At 46.4% G+C, this 20,822-nt stretch overlaps 2 protein-coding genes across 3 annotated transcripts in view; one reads left to right on the forward strand and one right to left on the reverse strand.

Moving 5' to 3' along the window:
• LOC129137371 (neuroblastoma breakpoint family member 10) overlaps positions 1–15,534 on the forward strand; it is an 81,954-nt gene extending 66,420 nt beyond the window's left edge. The window contains 17 exon segments of the mRNA XM_054668630.2: positions 392–464; positions 928–1,139; positions 2,082–2,187; positions 3,023–3,237; positions 4,289–4,361; positions 4,825–5,030; positions 6,321–6,372; positions 8,660–8,832; positions 9,547–9,655; positions 10,282–10,769; positions 11,489–11,540; positions 12,138–12,310; positions 13,020–13,071; positions 13,702–13,874; positions 14,589–14,634; positions 14,636–14,653; positions 15,275–15,534. Coding sequence (XP_054524605.2) covers positions 392–464; positions 928–1,139; positions 2,082–2,187; positions 3,023–3,237; positions 4,289–4,361; positions 4,825–5,030; positions 6,321–6,372; positions 8,660–8,832; positions 9,547–9,655; positions 10,282–10,769; positions 11,489–11,540; positions 12,138–12,310; positions 13,020–13,071; positions 13,702–13,874; positions 14,589–14,634; positions 14,636–14,653; positions 15,275–15,518 — 2,465 coding nt within the window. The 3' untranslated portion in view covers positions 15,519–15,534.
• The window catches only part of GSTM2 (glutathione S-transferase mu 2), a 295,697-nt gene that overhangs the window by 237,254 nt on the left and 37,621 nt on the right, over positions 1–20,822 (reverse strand). The window lies entirely within an intron of this gene.

Below are 20,822 nucleotides of genomic sequence, written 5' to 3' on the forward strand. Positions count from 1 at the left end.
GACAAGTTTGTCCTCTCCTAAGAGAAAGAATGAGGTTTGAAATGCGAACTGTGACAGGACACCAAGCCTGTTCCTGGGAATCAGATCTGTGGCAGGGTGGGGGAGACAGCTGCCAAAGTCCAGAGAGAGGCTGCACAAGCCTCCAGTGATATGGGAAGCAAAAGGTCTTTTCAGTATTTGGCCACATCTTGATGGTGGCCCTCCACATCAGAAATGCATTGCCCGATGGATCAGGAAACCACGCCAGGGCATTTTGTGAAAGATAAAACATGAGAGTTTTCAGTACAATGCTGAACCATACGTAGATGTTCACGTCTCTGTGCACGTTGGGCTGACTGTGCTTGCGGAATGTGAAGTGGGAAATATCTGAACGAACATTTTGTATTTATAGAAAATGACGAAGATGAGGATGAAGATGTTCAAGTTGAGGAGGCTGAGAAAGTGCAGAAATCATCTCCCCCCAGGTAACACTGAATACTCAGGAGCAAGTAATGGGTGGTAACACATGAAAATGTCTAGGAGGCACACCCTCTCTGGCATCTATGGCGGGCCAAAGGCCCGCATCCCCTTGGCCACAGTATGTGAAATTGAACCCAGCTTAGACACAGGGTGCGGCAGCTGTCGTGTTTCTCTATGTGTGCCAAGTGTCATGTCTGTGCCATACAGGGATAGCTGAGTCTTCATCCTCCTCAGCTCCTATCTGTCCAGTGCACTGAACACCAGCTGCTGTCTTCCTCTCTGGCTCCCATGGCAGCCATGCTCTGTTGCAGAGAGAAGAGGATTGCCTGTTCCCTCTTTAAGGGAACCTCCATTTTGCTTTCTGGGACCACTCTCTTAATGCCGCCTGTCAAAACCAGCTAGGACTCCCTGGGGTCCAATCCCTCTGTGTTTAATCTTCTGTCATCTCTGTCCCACCTGGCTCATCAGGGAGGTGCAGAAGGCTGAAGAGAGCAAAGTCCCTGAGGACTCACTGGAGGAATGTGCCATCACTTGTTCAAATAGCCACGGCCCTTGTGACTCCAACCAGCCTCACAAGAACATCAAAATCACATTTGAGGAAGACGAAGTCAACTCACCTCTGGTTGTAGACAGAGAATCCTCTCATGGTGAATGTCAGGATGCTCTAAACATTCTCCCAGGTAGCCTCTATTTTCCTTGTGTCTCATACCTCTGTCTAGGCTATGGAAGATCAATTCTGAGGACAGGCTGTATATACACATACTGTTATTGTTTTAGTCAGAAACTAGGATGGAGCTAGGTGCTGTGACTCACACATATAATCACAGCACTTTGGAAGGCCCAAGTGGGAGGATGACTTGAGTTCAGGAGTTGAAGACCAGCCTGGACAATATGGTGAAACCCATCTTTACAAAGAATACAAAAAATTAGGCAGGCATGGTGCTGCATGCCTATAGTCCCAACTGCTCAGGAGACTTAGGTGGGAGGATCGGCTGAGACGATCCTATCTATTAGTTCTTCATTCTGCTGTTTCTAAATTAACACAAATTTTATTAGCATTTGGGCATATTTCCTTCATGGCCTTATGGTGTTATGTGTCACACTTTATGCTTCAGATATGATTCTTAAAATCATAACTGAAGATATGATTTAAAAATCAAAGATTTTAAAAATCTTTGGCATACTTGTCCTTGAAATTCCCAGTAAAAGGGAAACCATCAGTCCCATAGTCCTAGGGGCCTTCCCGACTGCACAAGAAATCACTACTCATGCCCCAGTGCAGTGTTTTAGAGGAGAGGCTGCAAGGCTTGGGAAAGTGGCCCCGCATTCAGAGTCAGACCTCAGGGACTGTGAATTCTGACTCCACTTCGTTGTGGTTGAATCATCTTGTCAGATGATTCCTTGATGTGCCCTTGAGGTTCTCTTTCTTCATCTCTAAATTTTGGAGGATCAGATGCCAGAAAGTCAGGAGACTGAAGAGCAAAGATGTGGAAATCCCTGTCTAGACCCTGGTACTGGGGAGAGTTTTGTCCTTGGGATGGACCTGGCTTCTGCCCTGTAGGCAATGACCACAGCAGCATGTCCAGCCTTCCACTGAGGCAGGCGTGTCTGTCTTTTCTCAGAATATGAAGAGTGCGAAGACCTCATAAAATCTATGCTGAGGAATGAGCGACGACAGTTCAAGGAGGAGAAGCTTGCGGAGCAGCTCAAGCAAGCTGAGGAGCTCAGGTGAGGGGACCCCATGGGGGCAGGCAGGGGGGCAGGTGTGTACATCTCTGAAGTACAACAGCTCGGTGGGGAGAAATAAGAACGAAGCTGGGCCAGGGGAAGGGCAGGAATTGCCATGGCAGGCTCGCAACACACAAGTATTTATCAAGCAGAGAAGAAGTATAATAAAAATGTATGGGTTGCAGTTGTTTGTCAGGGCCTTGTTTTCTCTTTTTCGAGCAAGTAATTGTTGATGTGAAATTTACATAACACAGAATTAACCAAAGGAGTGTGAACCACACAGCAGCATTCAGTATACTCAAAATGGTGTGCCGTCACCACCCCACTTACCCTGAGTGAGAATCACCTCCTGACTGACTGCGGCTTCTCATTCTTTCACTCAATCAATGTTGCCTTCTCGACCCTGTCATTCTTTTCTTCTTTCGTCTTTTCAATTCGCCCCATCTGCATCTGGCCTCATTTCTGTACATGGCTTTGTATCTAGTGGCCGCAAGATGCACTATGTGTATTTTCACATGGAAATGTCCATGGCCAGAGTGAGGAACTGAAAGGATGTCTTTTTGAAACGGAATTAGGAAGACACCTACTTTTGTTTACAGAAGGGAAAGATGAATGGAACATCATCGAGGATCTTGCAGGAGCCCTCTCTGATACAGAGGAAGCCTGTAAACCATTTTCTGTTCTTTCTCTTGGCCACAGACATTCCTTTCAACATGTGCTGACCTTCTGCTTGAAGGTCTCCTTGAGGACATTGTCTCAGAAGTCTCTGTTGCAATATTTGAACGGATCACTCAACCCTTTCTACTCTTAAATTTTCTCTACCGTCTCACCTTAGGCAATATAAAGTCCTGGCTCACTCTCAGGAACGAGAGCTGACCCAGTTAAAGGAGAAGTTATGGGAAGGGAGAGATGCCGCCCGCTCATTGAATGAGCATGTCCAGGCCCTCCTCACTCCGGATGAGCCGGACAAGTCCCAGGGGCAGGACCTCCAAGAACAGCTGGCTGAGGGGTGTAGACTGGCACAGCAACTTGTCCAAAAGCTCAGCCCAGGTAAGGTGGCCATAGGCCCTGATGACCCAAAACCCCAGGCTTATGAGAGGCTCCAGACCTCCATACTTTCACAATGACAGTTGTATCAGTGGGGTTTTTTTCTGCTACACCTATGTGGCCATGACATGACCAGGACTTCCTGGGTAAGAACAGAGATGGGAAACCCATGGGTTTGGAGGTCACAGTATTGCAAGTGTCCCTCCTTCCTTGATGGAAGGTGGTCTTTGGAGCAAGAGGCAGCATCTATCTAGTTTTAAAGGACAGGAAGGGGGCTGTGATGGGAGGGCGCTTGTTGGAGTGAATAGAGCTCTGGGCTAAGAATGAAGGTTCCCAGGCTGTCTTTTTGGCAATGTTCTTAGTAAGTGTCGGTGAGTGAGTGATTTATCTTTCCAGAGTTTCTCTCTCTCCATGTGCAAAGGCAGACAAATTGTCTCTTGCAAGGGTCTGAAGCATCCAAATATGGGAACACTTACGAATGCTTTTCAAAATGAGATGAAGCCCCTCTCCATGTGGTGTTGGAGAAGGCACTTGATGTGGGGGCATTTGGTGGTAGGAAGTGCTTCAGACTGGAGCACTCCCCATGGATAGAATGTCCCTGAATAACACAGCAGAAGCCACATGGAGGGCCTGTGCAGTCTCATGACGCATAGAGGACTGTGGGACAAGTTTGTCCTCTCCTAAGAGAAAGAATGAGGTTTGAAATGCGAACTGTGACAGGACACCAAGCCTGTTCCTGGGAATCAGATCTGTGGCAGGGTGGGGGAGACAGCTGCCAAAGTCCAGAGAGAGGCTGCACAAGCCTCCAGTGATATGGGAAGCAAAAGGTCTTTTCAGTATTTGGCCACATCTTGATGGTGGCCCTCCACATCAGAAATGCATTGCCCGATGGATCAGGAAACCATGCCAGGGCATTTTGTGAAAGATAAAACATGAGAGTTTTCAGTACAATGCTGAACCATACGTAGATGTTCACATCTCTGTGCACGTTGGGCTGACTGTGCTTGCGGAATGTGAAGTGGGAAATATCTGAACGAACATTTTGTATTTATAGAAAATGACGAAGATGAGGATGAAGATGTTCAAGTTGAGGAGGCTGAGAAAGTGCAGAAATCATCTCCCCCCAGGTAACACTGAATACTCAGGAGCAAGTAATGGGTGGTAACACATGAAAATATCTAGGAGGCACACCCTCTCTGGCATCTATGGTGGGCCAAAAGCCCGCATCCCCTTGGCCATAGTATGTGAAATTGAACCCAGCTTAGACACAGGGTGCGGCAGCTGTCGTGTTTCTCTATGTGTGCCAAGTGTCATGTCTGTGCCATACAGGGATAGCTGAGTCTTCATCCTCCTCAGCTCCTATCTGTCCAGTGCACTGAACACCAGCTGCTGTCTTCCTCTCTGGTTCCCATGGCAGGCATGCTCTGTTGCAGAGAGAACAGGATTGCATGTTCCCTCTTAATGGGAACCTCCATTTTGCTTTCTGGGACCACTCTCTTAATGCCGCCTGTCAAAACCAGCTAGGACTCCCTCGGGTTCAATCCCTCTGTGTTTAATCTTCTGTCATCTCTGTCCCACCTGGCTCATCAGGGAGATGCAGAAGGCTGAAGAAAAGGAAGTCCCTGAGGACTCACTGGAGGAATGTGCCATCACTTGTTCAAATAGCCACGGCCCTTATGACTCCAACCAGCCACATAGGAAAACCAAATTCACATTTGAGGAAGACAAAGTCGACTCAACTCTCATTGGCTCATCCTCTCATGTTGAATGGGAGGATGCTGTACACATTATTCCAGGTAGCCTCTGTTTTCCTTTTGTCTCATACCTCTCTCTAGGTTGAGGAAGATAGACTCTGAAGACAGGCTCTATAAACACAAATTCATTTGAATAAAAAACTATGATGGGTTTCTAAACAGATATCAGGGAATTTTTTTGTCCTTCTCAGCTAATGTCATGCCTTTGTCTGCCAGTCCCCAGTATCAAGTTACTCAACCCCAGGCAAGTGTGACAATCTCATAGTCACCTGAGTGCAGGAGGTGCACAGGCAGTATCTGTCAGGCCTCCTAGCTTCAATTCAGTATCTCTTGTCATCTGTGATTAAGTCATCTGTACCTGAACAATGTCCATGGAGTTTCTATGCCTGTTTAAGGAAGCTGGCAGCCTTGCCTTTGTATTTGGAAATATTGTTCCCCAGGCTTCACTGCTTTCAGCTTTCATCTGGATCTCCTTTAAGTCAGCTTGCTTAGCTGCACAGTCACCCTGAAATCAGGACGGAAACTTTTCTTCTTTACTTTGCTGATATATTTCCATAAAGGAAGGCTGGACCCTGGTTTTCCACCCTGTCAATGCAATGGCTGATCCAATGTTTCTTTGTAGCATCGTGGATTTTTGTTTTTTGTTTTTTTTTTTTGCGATGGAGTCTTGCTCTGTCACACAGGCTGGAGTGCAGTGGCACCATCTTGGCTTGGTGCAACCTCTGCCTCCCAGATTCAAGTGATTCTCCTGCGTCAGCCTCCTGAGTTGCTGGGACCACAGGTGCACAACATCACATCTGGCTAATTTTTGTATTTTTAGTAGAGACAGGGTTTCCCCATATTGGCCAGGGTAGTCCTGAACTCATGACCTCAAATGATTCACCTGTCTTGGCCTCCCAAATCACAGATTCTTTTTAAAGCAAGAGTTGTTCAAATTTATCTATCAGTCGTGTTTCATGTATAGATGCCTCTAAACATTTAATGTCCATGTTACCTGGTGATATAAGTCCGTACTGCAGCAACACTCTTAGAAAATTGTTTGACCAATTTTTGGAGATTTTTTTGGGGAAAAAATTTTGTTTAACTTTGACTCAGGTAGGGAATATGGCATTATGGTCTACACGTAGAGGGAGATTTTGGCCTGTGGATCTGGAAAGCAGGGTCATCTAATTCTCACCAAAGTTAATCTAAGACACCCTAGAATATTCCTGTCAGAATCCTTATTCTTGCACTGAGAATAGTTATGTCCTTGTGCTATGACTGGATAGTGATTTCCTCATATGTGAAGTATGAATTGCTTAATGTGACCTGCTTCTCTGAATTTATTTACAGAAAATGAAAGTGATGATGAGGAAGAGGAAGAAAAAGGGCCAGTGTCTCCCAGGTAATGTTATGGAATTGTTGGCTGTTAATTCAGTAGTGACATCTGGAGATTGTAGATTTAGGGAAAATGAGGAAGTGATGAATAGAACTATTTCTTCCATTCACCCAGCTACAAATTGTGCTGATTTACAATGTTGTATGTTATTTGTGGCACTTGTATTGGTTTTAATTTCATAGTCCTCTCAAGATAGGAACTTGCCATCAGATGAGCCAGGTGAACTAGCCAAACAGGGTTTTCTTATTGATCTTTTCAAAAAACCAGCCCTGGATTCATTGATTTTTGGAAGGTTTTTTTGTGTCTCTATCTCCTTTAGTTCTGCTCTGATCTTAGTTACTTCTTGTCTTCTGCTAGCTTTTGAATTTGTTTGCTTTGCTTCTCTAGTTATTTTAATTGTGATGTTAGGGTGTCAATTTTAGATCTTTTCTGCTTTCTCTTGTGGGCATTTAGTGCTATAATTTTCCCTCTACACATTGCTTTAAATGTGTCCCAGAGATTCTGGTATGTTGTGTCTTTGTTCTCATTGGTTTCAAAGAACATCTTTATTTCTGCCTTCATTTTGTTATTTTCCCAGTAGTCATTCAGGAGCAGGTTGTTCAGTTTCCATGTAGTTGTGCGGTTTTGAGTGAGTTTCTTAATCCTGAGTTCTAATTTGATTGCACTGTGGTCTGACAGTTTGTTGTGATTTCCATTCTTTTACATTTGCTGATGAGTGCTTTACCTCCAACTATGTGGTCAATTTTGGAATAAATGTGATGTGGTGCTGAGAAGAATGTATATTCTGTTGATTTGGGGTGGAGAGTTCTGTAGATGTCTTTTAGGTCTGCTTGGTGGAGAGCTGAGTTCAAGTCCTGGATATCCTTGTTAAGCTTCTGTCTCATTGATCTGTCTAATATTGACAGTGGGGTGTTAAAGTCTCCCATGATGATTGTGTGGAGTCTAAATCTCTTTGTAGGTCTCTCAGGACTTGCTTTATGAATCTGGGTGCTCCTGTATAGGGTGCATATATATTTAGGATAGTTAACTCTTCTTGTTGAATTGATCCCTTTACCATTATGTAGTAGCCTTCTTTGTCTCTTTTGATCTTTGTTGGTTTAAAGTCTGTTTTATCAGAGACTAGGATTGCAACCCCTGCCTTTTTTTGTTTTCCATTTGCTTGGTAGATCTTCCTCCATCCCTTTATTTTGAGCCTATGTGTGTCTCTGCATGTGAGATGGGTTTCCTGAGTACAGCACACTGATGGGTCTTGACTCTTTATCCAATTTGCCATTCTGTGTTTTTTTAACTGGGGCATTTAGCCCATTTACATTTAAGGTTAATATTGTTATGTGTGAATTTGATCCTGTCGTTATGATGTTAGCTGGTTATTTCGCCCGTTAGTTGATGCAGTTTCTTCCTAGCGTCAATGGTCTTTACAGTTTGGCATGTTTTTGCAGTGGCTGGTACCGGTTGTTCCTTTCCATGTTTAGTGCTTCCTTTAGGAGCTCTTGTAAGGCAGGCCTGGTGGTGACAAAATCTCTCAGCATTTGCTTCTCTGTAAAGGACTTATTTCTCCTTCACTTATGAAGCTTTGTTTGGCTGGATATGAAATTCTGGGTTGAAAATTCTTTTCTTTAAGAATGTTGAAGACGCTGGAGAGGATGTGGAGAAATAGGAACACTTTTACACTGTTTTTGGGACTGTAAACTAGTTCAACGATTGTGGAAGGCAGTGTGGCAATTCCTCAGGGATCTAGAACTAGAAATACCATTTGACCCAGCCATCCCATTACTGGGTGTATACCCAAAGGATTATAAATCATGCTGCTGTAAAGACACATGCACACATATGTTTATTGCGGCACTATTCACAATAGCAAAGACTTGGAACCAATCCAAATATCCAGCAATGAGAGACTGGATTGGTTGACCATACCTCAAAGGCTGTATTCTCATGGTAACTGCAGGGAAACTTGAGCACATTTTTTGCAAAATTATTGAGGACATGCTTTTCATGGTCACTGTTCACTGTGTGTCCTGAGAGCACAAATACAGAGTGTCCTTTGACTCCCTCATCAGTGTGTCACCTGACGAATTCACTGAGCTCACTCTGTGTGTGTGTGTCTATCTCTTTTGTTGTTTTCTACCTGGCCCTGTTCTATCCCAACATAAAGGCAATAATTTGTTACCTCATTAATGGATCTATCCTTTTTCTTTTCAAACTCTTCCTTACGTTAGCCATAAAATCTAGCTGGGGCTGTGTGGTTTCTGATTCCCCCTGGCTTATTCTTTACTTTTTCCCACTTTTCCAGGCTCAGCAGGGAGCTGCTGGATGAGAAAGGGCCTGAAGTCTTGCAGGACTCACTGGATAGATGTTATTCAACTCCTTCCAGTTGTCTTGAACAGCCTGACTCCTGCCAGGCCTATGGAAGTTCGTTTTATGCATTGGAGGAAAAACGTGTTGGCTTTTCTCTTGACGTGGGAGGTGAGTACCTTTCTATGAAGGTGATAAGGATCCACTGAGTCTTTCATATAAAGATCATATTCCTGCTCCAAGTGGCCATTACTGAGCTGAGAGATGTCATTGCTGCAGTGAGGACCTATAGGCACATGTAGGTTGAATGAAACTCTAGTTCTACCTGGAAGCCCAGACATGGGATGGGTCAGTGAGCATGGCTCTCTTCCTAGTCTCAGGCCATACCTGTGGCACTCTGATTCTACTCTCATGACATTGGACCTGGGCAGATGTGACAAATTCAGAGAACTATGATTTTGACTCAAGGGTTTGTAGATTTCCTTTTTCACTCTAATTTCAGTGTCTAAAGTCCTCACAACCATGAACAATCTGAGTATTTGATGAGACAGGGCTAAATATTGCAGTTTTTCTCCTAGAAATCATTTGAGGGTATTTGCTTTAAATTGATTGGAAAAATATGGCATAACTGTTTGCACAAACTTGGGACAAATGATATTGGGATAACGATCTACTAGAATAGGGACATTTTACCCACAGTTTCTGGGAGAAAAACTGAGGAATTTCTATCATGACCAGCCTTCAGGCCTCCTGAAATATATCTCTCACAGTGTCCTATTCTTATGCTGAGGAGCCTGAGGTCCCTGTGTGAGGATTAGACAGTGGATTGTTATGTGTGTAGGGGAATCAGCTTAGTGTGTCTGTCCATGTCTGAATGTATTGCAGAAATTGAAAAGAAGGGGAAGGGGAAGAAAAGAAGGGGAAGAAGATCCAAGAAGAAAAGAAGAAGGGGAAGAAAAGAAGGGGAAGAAGATCAAAACCCACCATGCCCCAGGTAACTTTCAGCAATTGTGGATGCTTAATTCTGTGTTAACACCTGGAGGCAACAGATTCAGGGAAACCAGAGTGTGTTTGATGTCACGTTTTCAACGAAGGCTGAATTACTCCTACTGTCATTGCTGTTGGTTTTCATTGCAGTAGATGTTTAGGTTTCCATTTCTTCCTCCCCTTATCATTTACTAACGTACCATAGGTTGACCATACTTCAAAAGCTGTACTCTCATGGCCACTGCATCGAATTTTGAGCATATTTTATGGAAAACTATTGAGCTCACTCTTTTCATGATCACAGTTTGCTGTGTGTCATGAGGGCACTAACTCAGAGTGTCCTTTTACTCCCTTACCAGTATGCCACCTGGCCAATTCACTAGCTCACTTTCTCTCTGTCTCTGTCTCTGTCTCTGTCTCTCTCTCTCTCTGTCTTTCTCTTTCATTGTTTTCTACCTGGCCCTGTTCTATCCCAACATAAAGGCAATAATTTTTTTTTTTTTTTTTTACCTCATTAATGGATCTATCCTTTTTCTTTTCTAACCACTTCCTTATGTTACTTCTGAAATCTAGTGGGGCTCTGTGGTGTCTGATTTTCCCTGGCTGCTTCTTTAGTTTTGTCTCCTTTTCCAGGCTCAACGGCATGCTGATGGAAGTGGAAGAGCCTGAAGTCTTACAGGACTCACTGGATAGATGTTATTCGACTCCGTCAATGTACTTTGAGCTACCTGACTCATTCCAGCACTACAGAAGTGTGTTTTACTCATTTGAGGAACAGCACATCAGCTTCGCCCTTTACGTGGACAATAGGTTTTTTACTTTGACGGCATTAATGGATCTATCCTTTTTCTTTTCTAACCACTTCCTTATGTTACTTCTGAAATCTAGTGGGGCTCTGTGGTGTCTGATTTTCCCTGGCTGCTTCTTTAGTTTTGTCTCCTTTTCCAGGCTCAACGGCATGCTGATGGAAGTGGAAGAGCCTGAAGTCTTACAGGACTCACTGGATAGATGTTATTCAACTCCTTCAGGTTGTCTTGAACTGACTGACTCATGCCAGCCCTACAGAAGTGCCTTTTACGTATTGGAGCAACAGCGTGTTGGCTTGGCTGTTGACATGGATGGTGAGTACCTTTCTATGAAGGTGATAAGGATCCACTGAGTCTTCTGGTTAGGGTCATATTCCTACTGCAAGTGGCCCTTACTGAGCTGAGAGATGTCATTGCCACAGGGAGGACCTATAGGCACGTGTAGGTTGAATGAAACTCTAGTTCCACTTGGAAGCCCAGACAAGGGATGGGTCAGTGAGCAAGGCTCTCTTCCTAGTCTCAGGCCATGCCTGTGGCGCCCTAATCCTACTCTCAAGATGTTGGATCTGGGCAGATGTGACGAATTCACACAACTCTGATTTTGTCTCAATTTTGTAGATCTTGTAGATTTCATCCTTCACTCTAATTTCAGCGTCTAAAATCCTCGCTACCATGAACAATCTGAGTATTTGATGAGACAGGGCTGAATAGTGCAGTTTTTCTCCTAGCAACCATTTGGGGGCATTTGCTGTAAATCGATTGGAAAAATATGGCATAACCATTTGCACAAACTTGGGACAAATGATATTGGGATAGCGATCTACCAGAATAGGGAATTTTACCCACAGTTTCTGGGACAAAAACCAAGGACTCTCTATCGTGATCAGCCTTCAGGCCTCCTGAAGAATATCTCTCACAGCGTCCTATTCTCATGCTGAGGAGCCTGAAGTCCCTGTGTGAGGATTAGACAGTGGATTGTTATGTGTGTAGGAGAACCAGCTTAATATGTCTGTCCATGTCTGAACTTATTGCAGGAATTGAAAAGTACCAAGAAGTGGAAGAAGACCAAGACCCATCATGCCCCAGGTAACTTTGAGCAATTATGGATGCTTCATTCTGTGTTGAGACCTGGAGATGCCAGGTCCAGGGAAAACAAGAGTGTGTTCAATTTCACGTTTTCAACGAAGGTTGAATTACTCCTACTGACATTGCTGTTGGTTTTCATTGCAGTAGATGTTTAGGTTTCCATTTCTTCCTCTCCTTATCATTTACTAACTTACTGTAGGTTGACCATACCTCAAAGGCTCTATGGCAACTGCATGGAATCTTGAGCAAGTTTATGGAAAATTATTGAGCCCACTCTTTTCATGATCACTGTTCGCTGTGTGTCCCGAGGGCACTAACTCAGAGTGTCCTTTGACCCCTTCATCAGTGTGTCACCCGGCCAATTCGCTGAGCTCACTTTCTCCTCTCTCTCTCTCTCCCTCTCCCTGTCTTTCTCTTTCATTCTTTTCTACCTGGCCCTGGTCTATCCCAACATAAAGGCAATAATTCATTACCTCATTAATGGATCTGTCCTTTTTCTTTTTAAACAGTTCCTTATGTTAGCCATGAAATCTAGCTGGGGCTGTGTGGTTTCTGATTCCCCCCTGGCTTATTCTTTACTTTTTCCTACTTTTCCAGGCTCAGCAGGGAGCTGCTGGATGAGAAAGGGCCTGAAGTGTTGCAGGACTCACTGGATAGATGTTATTCGACTCCTTCAGGTTATCTTGAATTGCCTGACTTAGGCCAGCCCTACAGCAGTGCTGTTTACTCATTGGAGGAACAGTACCTTGGCTTGGCTCTTGACGTGGACAGTGAGTACCTTACTATGAAGGTGATAAGCCTCCACCTGGTCTTCCAGATAGGGGTGATATTCCTGTTCCAAGTGGCCCTTACTGACCCGAGAGATGTCATTGCCGCAGGCAGGACCTATGGGCGCATATAGGTTGTAATGAAACTGTAGTCTCAGTTGGAAGCCTAGACATGAAATGGGTCAGTGAGCAAGGCTCTATTCCTAGTCTCCAGCCATGCCTGTGGCAACCTGAGCCCGCTCTCAGCACATTGGACCCAGGCAGATGTAAAAAATTCACAGAACTATGATTTGGACTCAAGGGTTTGTAGATTTCCTCCTTCATTCTAATTTCAGTGTCTAAAATTCTTGCATCCATGAACGAGCTGGGCATTTGATGAGACAGGGCTGAATACTGCAGTTTTCCTCCTAGAAATCATCTGGGGCATTTTCTTTGAACTGATGGGAACAATAAGGCATAACTGTTTGCACAAACTTGGGATAAATGATTTTGGGATAACGATCTACCAGAATGGGGATATTTCACCCTTGGTTCTGAGATGCAAACCAAAGAATATCATGACCAGCTTTCAGGCCTCCTGAAGTATATCTCTCACATTGCCCTGTTCTCATGCTGAGGAGCCTGAGATCCCTGTGTGGGGATTAGACAGTGGACTGTTACGGGTGTAGGTGAATTGGCTTATTTAGTCTGTCCCTGTCTGAATGTATTGCAGGAATTAAAAAGAACCAAGAAGAGGAAGAAGACCAAGGCCCACCATGCCCCAGGTAACCGAGCAATTGTGAACAGCTACTTCTGTGTTGACATCTGGAGACTCCTGGTTCTGGGAAAACAGAGCGGGCTGACATTAACGATTACATCTTTTCAACCAAGCCTGAATTATTCCTAGTAACATTGCTGTTGGTTTTCATTGCAGTAGATATTTAGGTTTCCATTTCTTCCTCCCCTTATCATTTACTAACCTACTGTAGGTGGACCAGACTTCAGAAACTGTATTCTCGTGGCGACTGCATGGAAACTTGAGCACATTTTATGGAAAATTATTGAGCGCAGTCTTTTCATGATCACTGTATGCTGTGTGTCCTGAGGGCACTAACTCAGAGTGTCCTGTTACTCCCTCATCAGTGTGTCACCTGGACAATTCACTGAGCTCGTTCTCTCTCTCTCTGTGTGTGTGTGTGTCTGTGTGTGTGTGTGTGTCTATCTGTCTTTCTCTTTCATTCTTTTCCATTTGGCCCTGTTCTGTCCCAACATGAAGGCAATAATTTGTTACCTCATTAATGGATCTATCCTTTTACTTTTTTAACCCCTTCCTTATGCTACCCATGAAACCTAGTTGGGGCTCTGTTGTGTCTGATTTCCCCTGGCTTATTCTTTACTTTTTCCTCCTTTTCCAGGCTCAGCAGGGAGCTGCTGGAGGTAGTAGAGCCTGAAGTCTTGCAGGACTCACTGGATAGATGTTATTCAACTCCTTCCAGTTGTCTTGAACAGCCTGACTCCTGCCAGGCCTATGGAAGTTCGTTTTATGCATTGGAGGAAAAACGTGTTGGCTTTTCTCTTGACGTGGGAGGTGAGTACCTTTCTATGAAGGTGATAAGGATCCACTGAGTCTTTCATATAAAGATCATATTCCTGCTCCAAGTGGCCATTAGTGAGCTGAGAGATGTCATTGCTGCAGTGAGGACCTATAGGCACATGTAGGTTGAATGAAACTCTAGTTCCACCTGGAAGCCCAGACATGGGATGGGTCAGTGAGCATGGCTCTCTTCCTAGTCTCAGGCCATACCTGTGGCACTCTGATTCTACTCTCATGACATTGGACCTGGGCAGATGTGACAAATTCAGAGAACTATGATTTTGACTCAAGGGTTTGTAGATTTCCTTTTTCACTCTAATTTCAGTGTCTAAAGTCCTCACAACCATGAACAATCTGAGTATTTGATGAGACAGGGCTAAATATTGCAGTTTTTCTCCTAGAAATCATTTGAGGGTATTTGCTTTAAATTGATTGGAAAAATATGGCATAACTGTTTGCACAAACTTGGGACAAATGATATTGGGATAACGATCTACTAGAATAGGGACATTTTACCCACAGTTTCTGGGAGAAAAACTGAGGAATTTCTATCATGACCAGCCTTCAGGCCTCCTGAAATATATCTCTCACAGTGTCCTATTCTTATGCTGAGGAGCCTGAGGTCCCTGTGTGAGGATTAGACAGTGGATTGTTATGTGTGTAGGGGAATCAGCTTAGTGTGTCTGTCCATGTCTGAATGTATTGCAGAAATTGAAAAGAAGGGGAAGGGGAAGAAAAGAAGGGGAAGAAGATCAAAACCCACCATGCCCCAGGTAACTTTCAGCAATTGTGGATGCTTAATTCTGTGTTAACACCTGGAGGCAACAGATTCAGGGAAACCAGAGTGTGTTTGATGTCACGTTTTCAACGAAGGCTGAATTACTCCTACTGTCATTGCTGTTGGTTTTCATTGCAGTAGATGTTTAGGTTTCCATTTCTTCCTCCCCTTATCATTTACTAACGTACCATAGGTTGACCATACTTCAAAAGCTGTACTCTCATGGCCACTGCATCGAATTTTGAGCATATTTTATGGAAAACTATTGAGCTCACTCTTTTCATGATCACAGTTTGCTGTGTGTCATGAGGGCACTAACTCAGAGTGTCCTTTTACTCCCTTACCAGTATGCCACCTGGCCAATTCACTAGCTCACTTTCTCTCTGTCTCTGTCTCTGTCTCTCTCTCTCTCTGTCTTTCTCTTTCATTGTTTTCTACCTGGCCCTGTTCTATCCCAACATAAAGGCAATAATTTTTTTTTTTTTTTTTTTACCTCATTAATGGATCTATCCTTTTTCTTTTCTAACCACTTCCTTATGTTACTTCTGAAATCTAGTGGGGCTCTGTGGTGTCTGATTTTCCCTGGCTGCTTCTTTAGTTTTGTCTCCTTTTCCAGGCTCAACGGCATGCTGATGGAAGTGGAAGAGCCTGAAGTCTTACAGGACTCACTGGATAGATGTTATTCGACTCCGTCAATGTACTTTGAGCTACCTGACTCATTCCAGCACTACAGAAGTGTGTTTTACTCATTTGAGGAACAGCACATCAGCTTCGCCCTTTACGTGGACAATAGGTTTTTTACTTTGACGGTGACAAGTCTCCACCTGGTGTTCCAGATGGAAGTCATATTCCCACAATAAACAGCCCTTACTAAGCCGAGAGATGTCATTCCTGCAGGCAGGACCTATAGGCACGTGAAGATTTGAATGAAAGTACAGTTCCATTTGGAAGCCCAGACATAGGATGGGTCAGTGGGCATGGCTCTATTCCTATTCTCAAACCATGCCAGTGGCAACCTGTGCTCAGTCTGAAGACAATGGATCCACGTTAGGTGTGACACATTCACATAACTGTGCAGCACATGCCGGGAGTGATCAGTCAGACATTTTAATTTGAACCACGTATCTCTGGGTAGCTATAAAATTCCTCAGGGATTTCATTTTGCAGGCATGTCTCTGAGCTTCTATACCTGCTCAATGTCAGTGTCATCTTTGTGTTTAGCTCATCCAAAATTGTTACCCTGGTTTCAATGAACCTAACCTCATTCTTTGTGTCTTCAGTGTTGGCTTGTTTTAGCTGATCCATCTGTAACACAGGAGGGATCCTTGGCTGAGGATTGTATTTCAGAACCACCAACTGCTCTTGACAATTGTTAACCCACTAGGCTCCTTTGGTTAGAGAAGCCACAGTCCTTCAGCCTCCAATTGGTGTCAGTACTTAGGAAGACCACAGCTAGATGGACAAACAGCATTGGGAAGCCTTAGCCCTGCTCCTCTCAATTCCATCCTGTAGAGAACAGGAGTCAGGAGCCACTGGCAGGAGACAGCATGTCACCCAGGACTCTGCCGGTGCAGAATATGAACAATGCCATGTTCTTGCAGAAAACGCTTAGCCTGAGTTTCATAGGAGGTAATCACCAGACAACTGCAGAATGTAGAACACTGAGCAGGACAACTGACCTGTCTCCTTCACATAGTCCATATCACCACAAATCACACAACAAAAAGGAGAAGAGATATTTTGGGTTCGAAAAAAGTAAAAAGATAATGTAGCTGCATTTCTTTTTTTTTTTTCTTTTTTTTTTTTAATTTTAATTTTTTTATTTTTTATTGATCATTCTTGGGTGTTTCTCGCAGAGGGGGATTTGGCAGGGTCACAGGACAATAGTGGAGGGAAGGTCAGCAGATAAACAAGTGAACAAAGTTCTCTGGTTTTCCTAGGCAGAGGACCCTGAGGCCTTCCGCAGTGTTTGTGTCCCTGGGTACTTGAGATTAGGGAGTGGTGATGACTCTTAACGAACATGCTGCCTTCAAGCATCTGTTTAACAAAGCACATCTTGCACCGCCCTTAATCCATTCAACCCTGAGTGGATACAGCACATGTTTCAGAGAGCACAGGGTTGGGGGTAAGGTCACAGATCAACAGGATCCCAAGGCAGAAGAATTTTTCTCAGTACAGAACAAAATGAAAAGTCTCCCATGTCTACCTCTCTCTACACAGACACGGCAACCATCCGATTTCTCAATCCTTTCCCCACCTTTCCCCCCTTTCTATTCCACAAAACCGCCATTGTCTTCATGGCCCGTTCTCAGTGAGCTGTTGGGTACACCTCCCAGATGGGGTGGTGGCCGGGCAGAGGAGCTCCTCACTTCCCAATAGGGGTGGCCGGGCAGAAGCGCCCCTCACCTCCCAGACGGACGGGGTGGCTGGCCGGGCCGGGGGCTGACCCCCCACCTCCCTCCCGGACAGGGCGGCTGGCCAGGTAGAGGGGCTCCTCACTTCCCAGTAGGGGCGGCCGGGCAGAGGCGCCCCTCACCTCCCGGACGGGGCGGCTGGCCAGGCGGGGGGCTAACCCCCCCACCTCCCTCCCGGACGGGGCAGCTGGCCGGGCGGGGGGCTGACCCTCCCACCTCCCTCCCAGACAGAGCGGCTGGCCGGGCAGAGGGGCCCCTCACTTCCCAGTAGGGGCGGCCGGGCAGAGGCGCCCCTCACCTCCCGGACAGGGCGGCTGGCCGGGCGGGGGGCTGACCCCCCCCACCTCCCTCCCGGACGGGGTGGCTGGCCAGGCAGTAGGCTGACCCTCCCACCTCCCTCCCAGACGGGGCGGCTGGCCCAGAGGGGGCTGACCCCCCCACCTCCCTCCCGGACAGAGCGGCTGGCCGGGCAGAGGGGCTCCTCACTTCCCAGTAGGGGCGGCCGGGCAGAGGCGCCCCTCACATCCCGGACAGGGCGGCTGGCCGGGCGGGGGGCTGACCCCCCCACCTCCCTCCGGGACGGGGCGGCTGGCCGGGCGGTGGGCTGACCCCCCCCACCTCCCTCCCGGACGGGGCGGCTGGCCGGGCGGGGGGCTGACCCCCCCACCTCCCTCCCGGACGGGGCGGCTGGCCGGGTGGGGGGCTGACCCCCCCACCTCCCTCCCGGACGGGGCGGCTGGCCGGGCGGGGGGCTGACCCCCCCACCTCCCTCCCGGACGGGGCGGCTGGCCGGGTGGGGGGCTGACCCCCCACCTCCCTCCCGGACGGGGCGGCTGGCTGGGCAGAGGGGCTCCTCACTTCCCAGTAGGGGCGGCCGGGCAGAGGCGCCCCTCACCTCCCAGACAGGGCAGCTGGCCAGGCGGGGGGCTGACCCCCCCCACCTCCCTCCCGGACGGAGCAGCTGGCCGGGCAGAGGGGCTCCTCACTTCCCAGTAGGGGCGGCCGGGCAGAGGCGCCCCTCACCTCCCGGATGGGGCGGCTGGCCGGGCGGGGGGCTGATCCCCCCACCTCCCTCCCAGACGGGGCGGCTGGCCGGGCGGGGGACTGACTCCCCCACCTCCCTCCCAGACGAGGAGGGAGGACCCTCCTCACTTCTCAGATGGGGTGTCTGCCGGGCGGAGGGGCTCCTCACTTCTCAGACGGGGTGGTTGCCAGGCAGAGGGTCTCCTCACTTCTCAGACAGGGCGCCTGGGCAGAGACGCTCCTCACATCCCGAACGGGGCGGCAGGGCAGAGGTGCTCCCCACATCTCAGACGATGGGCGGCCGGGCAGAGACGCTCCTCACTTCCCAGATGTGATGGCGGCCGGGAAGAGGTGCTCCTCACTTCCTAGATGGGATGGCGGCCGGGCAGAGACGCTCCTCACTTTCCAGACTGGGCAGCCAGGCAGAGGGGCTCCTCACATCCCAGACAATGGGCGGTCAGGCGGAGACGCTCCTCACTTCCCAGAGGGGGTGGCTGCCAGGCAGAGGCTGCAATCTCGGCACTTAGGGAGGCCAAGGCAGGCGGCTGGGAGGTGGCTGTAGCGAGCCGAGATCACGCCACTGCACTCCAGGCTGGGCGCCATTGAGCACTGAGTTAACGAGACTCCGTCTGCAATCCCGGCACCTCGGGAGGCCGAGGCTGGCCTGCTGCATTTCTTTAGTTATTTTGAACCCCAAATATTTCCTCATCTTTTTGTTGTTGTCATGGATGGTTGTGACATGGACTTGTTTATAGAGGACAGGTCAGCTGTCTGGCTCAATGATCTACATTCTGAAGTTGTCTGAAAATGTCTTCATGATTAAATTCAGCCTAAACGTTTTGCCGGGAACACTGCAGAGACAATGCTGTGAGTTTCCAACCTCAGCCCATCTACGGGCAGAGAAGGTCTAGTTTGTCCAGCACCATTATGATATCAGGACTGGTTACTTGGTTAAGGAGGGGTCTAGGAGATCTGTCCCTTTTAGAGACACCTTACTTATAATGAAGTACTTGGGAAAGCGGTTTTCAAGAGTATAAATATCCTGTATTCTAATGATCATCCTCTAAACATTTTATCATTTATTAATCCTCCCTGTGTCTATTATTATATTCATATCTCTACACTGCAAATTTTGGGTCTCAATTTTTACTGTGCCTTTGTTTTTACTAGTGTCTGCTGTTGCAAAAGGAAGAAAACATTCTCTGCCTGAGTTTTAATTTTTGTCCAAAGTTAATTTTAATCTATACAATTAAAACCTTTTGCCTATCACTCTGGACTTTTGGATTGTTTTTTACATTCAGTATTATAATATTTGATTATGCTGATTGGTTTTAGTGGGTACTGATGCGAATTAATAAAAACATTTCATTTCCATGTTTATTTTCTAATCTCTTCCACATTGTAGGCTATGTTTACCATACGTAGCAGAATGTATTTACATTTCTTGGTTCTAGTCATTTGTATTCTTCGTGAGTGTGATTGTGTGTGTGTGTGTGTGTGTGTGTGTCTGTGTCTGTGTGTGTGTCTGTGTGTGCCTTTGGCATTTAGGAAGGGTTGTATAGCTCATGTTAAATATTGCACTAAAAATGTTTTTGATGGTTTTCCTCCCTTTGAACTAGACACACTTCTAATATTTGGTTTATAGTTTTAAATTATAACTTTCAGCATCAAATATTTCCATACAACAGTCAATTACATGATGTGTTTTCTTTTTCCTACCTCCTTTACCTGCCACTTCTCATAATACTATTTGAACCTAAACATATACCAGTGACATTCTGTGATTATCATCTTGCCCCTACCTTGGTTTTGGTTTTTGGTGCAGTTCCACGCTCTTGGTGTGTTTGTTTGGGACACCAAGAGCCTGGAACTGCAGGGCACCAGCTGGTAAGAATTAGGCTTTTTTGGCCGGGCGCGGTGGCTTATGCCTGTAATCCCAGCACTTTGCGAGGCCAAGGCGGGCGGATCACGAGGTCAGGAAATCGAGACCATCCTGGCTAACACGGTAAAACCCCATCTCTACTAAAAATAAAAAAAATTAGCCGGGCGTGGTGGCAGGCGCCTGTAGTCCCAGCTACTCGGGAGGCTGAGGCAGGAGAATGGCCTGAACCCGGGAGGCGGAGCTTGCAGTGAGCCGAGATCGCGCCACTGCACTCCAGCCTGGGCGACAGAGAGAGACTCCGTCTCAAAAAAAAAAAAAAAAAAAAAAAAAGAATTAGGCTTTTTTTTTCCCCTAAGGGTTAACAACAAACCAGCCCTTTGGAAAAACTTGCTTCACCACTGTTATCAACCAACAGCCTGATGCTTTCCCTCAGTTTTGTGATTTTGACAAAACAAGCAAGCAGCATTCCCTCCAGATAAGAGACCACCGACCTAGGAATGATTCTGGCCAGACTAGAGAAGATGCACAGTGAGGGTTTTCATGTCCTCTGCTTCAGCTTTTGATGTCAGAGGGCCACAAACTCCACTCTCAGATAATTGCTAATGCCACCATTTTATGAACATGGGCCCCATGGAGAGGCACGAAGCTCAATTGCACTTCTGCACATTTTTCCTCCTATAAATATTGCTATTGGAATATTATTTGGTACGGCTCCCGTGAAAGATACATTTGCAGAATGTACTCAAATTAGAAGCATCATGTAAACCCTATAATGTAGCAATAGTGCATCAACTTCCCTACACTATAGAAATATCTGCGGTGTAGACATTTCCACAATGACCAAA

The sequence above is a fragment of the Pan troglodytes genome, chromosome 1 (genome assembly GCF_028858775.2).
Source record: "Pan troglodytes isolate AG18354 chromosome 1, NHGRI_mPanTro3-v2.0_pri, whole genome shotgun sequence".
Lineage (NCBI taxonomy): Eukaryota > Metazoa > Chordata > Mammalia > Primates > Hominidae > Pan > Pan troglodytes.